The sequence below is a fragment of the Salvelinus alpinus genome, chromosome 23 (genome assembly GCF_045679555.1).
Source record: "Salvelinus alpinus chromosome 23, SLU_Salpinus.1, whole genome shotgun sequence".
In the NCBI taxonomy this organism is placed as follows: domain Eukaryota; kingdom Metazoa; phylum Chordata; class Actinopteri; order Salmoniformes; family Salmonidae; genus Salvelinus; species Salvelinus alpinus.
Window position 1 is genome coordinate 36,148,732 of NC_092108.1, and position 7,424 is coordinate 36,156,155.

Consider the following 7,424-nt stretch of genomic DNA (forward strand, 5'->3'; position numbering starts at 1 on the left):
TGAATTCAAAATGGATTAAACATTTCTCACCCATCGGTGACATTTTTAAATTGATGTACACTGAACAAAAAATGTAAAACGCAACAAAGTCAAAGATTTTACTGAGTTCTTAAAAGGAAATAAGTAAATTGAAATAAAATTCATTAGGCCCTAATCTATGGATTTCACATGACTGGGTATGCAGATATGCATCGATTGGTCACAGATACCTTAAAAAAAAAGAAGGGAGGGTGGATCAGAAAACCAGTATCAGTATCTGGAATAACCACCATTTGCCTCGTGCATTATGCTGAAACATGAGGTGATGCCAGGGGGATGAATGTCACGACAATGGGCCTCAGGATCTCTGTGCATTCAAAATGGCCACCAATAACTAGCAATTGTGTTCATTGTGTGTAGCTTATGCATGCCCATACCATAACCCCACCATGGGGAACTCTGTTCAGAAAACCACCTGCCCACAAGATGTCATACATACTGTCTGCAATCTGCCCGGTACAGCTGAAACCGGGATTCAACCGTGAAGGGCAAACTTCTCCAGCGTCCCAGTGGCCATCGAAGGTGTGCATTGGCCCACTGAAGTCGATTATGACACCGAACTGATGTCACGTCAAGACCCTGGTAAGGACGACGAGTACACAGATAAGCTTCCCTGAGATGGTTTCTGACAGTTTGTGCAGAAATTCTTTGGTTGTGCAATCCCACAGTTTCATCAGCTGTCCTGGTGGCTGGTCTCAGGTGATCAAACAGTAAAAAAATAAAAATAAAATATATATATATTTTTTTAAAGGAGGTCCTGGGCTGGCGTGGTTACACGTAGTCTGCTGTTGAGGCCGGTTAGACGTACTGCCAAATTCTCTAAACTGACATTGGAGGCGGCTTATGGTAGAGAAATGAACATTCAATTCTCCAGCAACAGCTCTGATGGAAACACACCCTGAATCAAAACATGTTATAAATCACTGCTGTGAGTGATTAACAGCTTTGCACACCTGGAATGTACACCTGGAATGTACAATATTTCCCCAAAATTATTTTCAGATTTCTTCAAGCTCTGGCAAATTGGTTATTGATCATTGCACGACAAACATTTAAGTCTTGCCATAGAGATTCGAGCAGATTTAAGTCAAAACTAACTAGGCCACTCAGGAACATTCACTGTCATCTTGGTAAGCAACTCCAGTGTAGATTTGGCCTTGTGTTTTAGGTTATTGCTCTGCTGAAAGGTGAATTAATCTCCCAGTGTCGGTTGGAAAGCAGGTGTTCGCCTGTGCTTAGCTCCATTCAGTTTCTTTTTTTATCCTGAAAAACTCCAGTCCTTAAAGATTACAAGCATACCCATAACATGATGCAGCCACCACTACGCTTGAAAATATTTGTCACAAACTTAACATGGTGTTCATGACAAAAGGTGAATTGCTTTGCCACATTTTTTGCAGTATTACTTCAGTGCCTTGTTGCAAACAGGATGTGTGTTTTGGAATTATTTTTTTTTACAGGCTTCCTTCTTTTCACTCTGTCAAATTAGGTTAGTATTGTGGAGTAACTACAATGTAGTCGATCCATCCTCAGTTCTCTTATCAAAGTCATTAAACTAACAGATTTAAAGTCACCATTAGTAAAAAAATAAATAAAAAAATCCACTTTGACATTATGGAGTATTGTGTGTAGGCCAGTGACAAAAGAAAACCATTTTAATGAAGGCTGTAACACAACATGTGGAAAAAGTCAAAACTAATATCCCGATATGCAACCATCGCCCCCGCCACCGTATCACTACTGTAAAGGGAATAGGGTGCCATCTCTGCCCAAAGTAAGCCTTGCTCGAAATTTCTTCAAAAGCAGCCTGCCTGGCATGTCCAGCCTGAAGTCGACTGAGTATCAGCCAAGGGGCGGCAGGTAGCCTGGCTGGGTAGGAGCGTTGGGCTAATCCCCAAGCTGACAAGGTAAAAATCTGTCGTTCTGCCCCTGAGCAAGGCAGTTAACCCACTGTTCCCCGAGCGCCAAAGACGTGGATGTTGATTAAGGCTGCCCCCCGCACCCCTCTGATTCATAGCAATCGGGTTAAAATGTGGAAGACATTTCAGTTGAATGCATTCAGTTGTACAACTGACTAGGTATCCCCCAAAACATCAGTTCATACAGGGCAAGCAAGAGACTTGATGTAATGCCATGGTGATCTCTGCTTAAGAACACAAGATGGAGAATCACTTTATGACAGTGCCACAAAGCCCTAAACGGATTGTGAAATAACATAACTCAGGCTGGCTGGGTCAGACTCAAGGCTTCTCAAACAGAACTAGATCCCACTTTAAATAAACTGCAACTGTCAATGCTTAGTGAAGCCTTCTAAACAATTTATACTGCTTATATAGATATTTCTAAAATTGTAGTTTGTTTATGTGATTCAGAACTATTTTGACAAGAGTATCGTAATGGTGATGGACTTAGTCCATGAGAGGTGTGTTAAGCTTAACAGTCCATCCTTTCTAAAGGAGAATAACCCTCCTTATATTACTCATAAGAGTCCCCATAGAGGCATCAGTTTCTCTCTCTCGGCAGTGATTTGTCATTACCCATCTGCCTCTACAGGCCTGCTGCTGTGGTAGGACAGCAACAGACAGCCCCCTGATAAGTCTTCCTTTCAGCAGCCCATCTTCATACTGTCTGACCTCACTCACATCCTCTGTCCCAAATGGATCCATATTCCGTTCATGGTGCACTACTTTTGACCAGGGCCTTATGGCTGGCATTTGAACGACACCCAACACATCCACCTACACGCTCCTTTCCAATCATACTATGAGCAGTCCCCAGTACTCTCACTCTCTTCTTTAACCTCCCTCCCTATACATACAGTACCAGTCAAAAGTTTGGACACACCAACTCATTCAAGGGTTTTTCTTTATTTTTACTATTTTCTACATTGTAAAATAATAGTGAAGAGGTCAAAACTATGAAATCGGAATGGAATGGCCGATTTCAAGTTTTCATAACAATCGGTAATCTGCATTTTTGGACACCGATTATGGCCGATTACATTGCACTCCACGAGGAGACTGCGTGCCAGGCTGACTACCTGTTATGCGAGTGCAGCAAGGCGCCAAGCTAAGGTGCTAGCTAGCATTAAACGTATCTTATAAAAAACAATCAATCTTAACATAATCAGTAGTTAAACTAGTAATATCATCAACCATGTGTAGTTATCTAGCTTGTCCTGCGTTGCATATAATCGACGCGGTGCCTGTTAATTTATCATTGAATCACAGCCTACTTCGCCAAACGGGTGATTTAACAAGCGCATTCGGGAAAAAAGCACTGTCGTTGCACCAATGTGTACCTAACCATAAACATCAATGCCTTTCTTAAAATCAATACACAAGTATATATTTTTAAATCTGCATATTTAGTTAATATTGCCTGCTAACATGAATTTCTTCTAACTAGGGAAATTGTGTCACTTCTCTTGCATTCTGTGCAAGCAGAGTCAGGGTATATGCAACAGTTTGGGTCGTTGCTTACTGTGTGAAGACCATTTCTTCCTAACAAAGACCGTAATTAATTTGCCAGAATTGTACATAATTATGACATGACATTGAAAGTTGTACAATGTAACAGCAATATTTAGACTTAGGGTTGCCACCCATGAGATAAAATACGGAACGGTTCTGTATTTCACTGAAAGAATAAACGTTTTGTTTTCGAAATGATAGTTTCCGGATTTGACCATATTAATGACCTTAGGCTCGTATTTCTGTGTGTTTATTATAATTAAGTCTATGATTTGATAGAGCAGTCTGCCTACCACTGCTCAGTCAGCAGCATGCTCGTAAGAATTCAGTCAAACAGCACTTTCCTGCATTTGCCAGCAGCTCTACGCTGTGCTTCAAGCATTGCGCTGTTTATGACTTCAAGTCTATCAACTCCCGAGATCAGGCTGGCAATACTAAAGTACCTATTAGAACATCCAATAGTCAAAGGTATATGAAATACAAATGGTATAGTTAGAAATAGTCCTATAAGAACTTCAACCTAAAACTTCTTACCTGGGAATATTGAAGACTCATGTTAAAAGGAACCACCAGCTTTCATATGTTCTCATGTTCTGAGCAAGGAACTTAAACGTTAGCCTTCTTACATGGCACATATTGCACTTTTACTTTCTTCTCCAACACTTTGTTTTTGCATTATTTAAACCAAATTGAACATGTTTCATTATATATTTGAGGCTAAAATGATTTTATTGATGTATTATATTAAGTTAAAATAAGTGTTCATTCAGTATTGTTGTAATTGTCATTATTACAAATAAATAAATAAAAATTGGCCGATTAATCGGTATCGGCTTTTTTGGTCCTCCAATAATCGGCATCGGCGTTGAAAAACCATAATCGGTCGACCTCTAGTTATTGGTAATGTTTCCAGAGACATGCAAGGCTGCCTGAGAAAAACATGCTGGTTATATTGAACCCACACTACCTGATTATGTTGTCCCATTCCAGCACTCAGAAGTAACTTGGAGAGGAGAGCCAAGGGCGAAAGACACTGAGCCTGTATAATACAGACAGTCACAGCCTCCATCCACCACTGTAGGTTCTAGTGGCTTGGACATACCCAGTGTTTGAATTAGGCTGGTACACACCGGTACCAGCACCTGAAATGTTCTACTGCTTTAGAACCAGCACCTCATAAAATATTGGCTTTAAAATATTGTGGAATAATGTCACCTAAATATATACAGTACCGGGCAACCAAAATGAGTACCAGACTCCTTTTCAGTCAACGGACACATCCACAAGAAATACTGATGATGAGAAATGGGGAAAACACCAAAAGTGGTTGAAGTAAAATGTACAGACTTTGCCAATCATGGATATTCAGACATGCATGTTGCAGAGCAGACCACTCAATATTTCAGAGAATTGCATCTCTACATGAGACATTCAGCTTGAATAGGCTATACCCATTTAGTAGACACTTTGAATGGATCAATTGTAATGCATATTAGCATGTGTGTCAGAGTGCTATACCATGTCACCATTGGTGTGTCTTTCATGCTGAAATTGAAAACAAAGAGAAGCACAAAGGAGTCTTTCTTTATGAAGAGGATGCTGTCTGCTCTGTTGCACCATGGGGGCGTCCCAAATGGCATCCTATTCCTTATATATTGCACTACTTTTGACCAGGAACAATAAGGCTCTGGTTAAAAGTAGTGATCTTTATTGGGAATAGGGTGCTATTATTTGGGGCACAATCCCATATTTCAACATGTCACATGGGACTGAGAGGCAGACTGGATTGCCATGTTGCCTGCCCCCATGTACAGTAATAACAGCACACATTCAGATAAACCGGCCTATTAGAAGCATTATAAATCAATAACACAGACCCACTGCCAGGGAGGGAGGACAGAAACCCTAGCTACGTGGAATATGCTTAGTAATGATTTCTGCATGGCATTTGGAAAGAGTCTCTAAGGAATTAAAGAAAACTTAAAATAAATCCAATATCGGCCTATAATAGTTAAGAGCAAATTAAGCAATCATTACAATGTTGCCAGTAAATGTTTCCGAAATGTTATCGCTATTGGCTACTTGGCAAACCAATGCAATAAAATTCAGCGTGAACTTCAAAATGGTTAAGTCCTGTTATTTATCAAAACACTCACCACCAGCAGACAGGAACATTTAACTTTAGGCTAATATTCTTATACATTAGGCTATTATTAAGATATGGGCTGCTTAAAATACTTCACCGTCGATATTCTCTCGGTCGCTGATATGTTGCAGGTTGCAGCCCGTATCCTCCCTACTCAACTCCGGCTCCGGGTTGTGCGACTCCAGCCTCGAATGGGCATTTCTCCGGAGCTTCGGGCTCGAAGACACACAGCAAGAGCTCGTGCTTCCCATCTTTCCAATCCGTTACAATATTGCTCTCTTCGAAGAATGATATTAGTCGGTTCAAATTGATACTGAAGAGGGGAAGAAGATCAGAGCACCAAGGGTGAAACCGTCGCTGCGACCAGCAGGTAAATGCACTGTTATTGATAAATCTTCGCACAGTCAACGAGATAATCAATAGACGCAGCAGAGAAAAATGACAGATTTTACACTGTAAACCGTTGCAGCCAGCCAGCCAGCCCATCTTCCTTTTAGCTTCCACAGTCTGCCAAGCCCACGCATTAACCACACTATTGACTGCTATTTAATCAGACGTGCCAGGGGTGTAATCATTAGTCCAAACAGTTGCAAAATGATTTGCAACAAAATCGGCATAATAAACATCTTGCCAGGGCCGTATTCATTACACTAATTCTGTTGCAAAACGTTTCTTAAACGGAAGCAAACGAAATGAAACGGGGAGTTAGCTACCTGAATCTGTCCAATATAAACTTTCTTTTTTCTCTGTGTGCTTCCGTTTAGTTGTAAAACGGTAAACGGTTTCCGTTATGAATACGCCCCTTGACGTGTCCGAGACGTCGTCGTTTTAACAGAGGGGAAGAAGTGAAGCGAGAGGTTTTACTACTCTCAAAATCTGTCCACGAAAATAAGCGTTTTTGAATCGAGATCAATGAATAAGAATAGTTTTATCGAGGTCAATGAGAGAGTGTAGCATTTGTTAAACAAAACATTTGAATTGCTAATTTGCTACTTGAGGCTTATATAGAGATAGAGGACTCATCATGGCTAAAACCTGTTTTAGCATGGATATTGCCATTGAGGGCTTCCACCAAGTAGTCAACTGGGTATGGTTTCCTATGAGTTGGAAGCAGGGTTGGGTAAATTACTTACTTTCTAAATGTAATCCAATACAGTTACTAGTTACCTGTCCATAATTGCAATCAGTAATGTAACTTTTGGATTACCCAAACTCAGTAACATAATCTGATTACATTCAGTTACTTTTAGATTACTTTCCCCTTAAGAGGCATTAGAAGAAGACAAAAATGTATGTTACCAATTGAATGACATCTACTGCAGGTTAAATCAATGTTAAAGTTTACATAGCTGGCCATATATGGATGTTAACTTTTACTTTATGGGTTGGTTATGAAGGCTTCTTCTACCCCATCGCTTTCTACATCATATAATAATATGATTAAATTATATCTTTACATCAAAAACCAAAGTCTATCAGAATTCCAGTCATTCCAATAAATGTTACACCCCTTAATCTTCAAGAATAGGACTTGTAAATATGGAAGTATAGATTAGCCAAATAAAATCAAATGCTATTGGTCACATACACATTTAGCAGATGTTATTGGGGGTGTAGCAAAATGCTTGTGCTTCTAACTCCGACAGTGCAGTAAAGTCTAACAAGTAATATCTAACAATTTCACAACATATACCTAATACACACAAATCTAAGGAATGATGAATTAAGAATATATAAATATATGGACGAGCAATGTCAGAGTGGCA

General features: G+C 39.9%; 1 protein-coding gene across 6 annotated transcripts in view; it reads right to left on the reverse strand.

Annotated features, from left to right (window-relative positions):
- The window catches only part of LOC139550890 (cyclin-Y-like), a 46,159-nt gene extending 39,684 nt beyond the window's left edge, over positions 1-6,475 (reverse strand). For 2 of the 6 annotated variants that reach the window (XM_071362128.1, XM_071362125.1), the window contains exon 1: positions 5,756-6,346. In XM_071362128.1, coding sequence (XP_071218229.1) covers positions 5,756-5,909 — 154 coding nt within the window. In that variant the 5' untranslated portion in view covers positions 5,910-6,346. Of the gene's footprint in view, positions 1-5,755; positions 6,347-6,371 lie in introns of those variants that run through there. The other 4 variants (XM_071362130.1, XM_071362129.1, XM_071362126.1 and 1 more) reach the window with 3 other exon arrangements.
- Between the last annotated feature and the right edge of the window lie 949 nt (positions 6,476-7,424).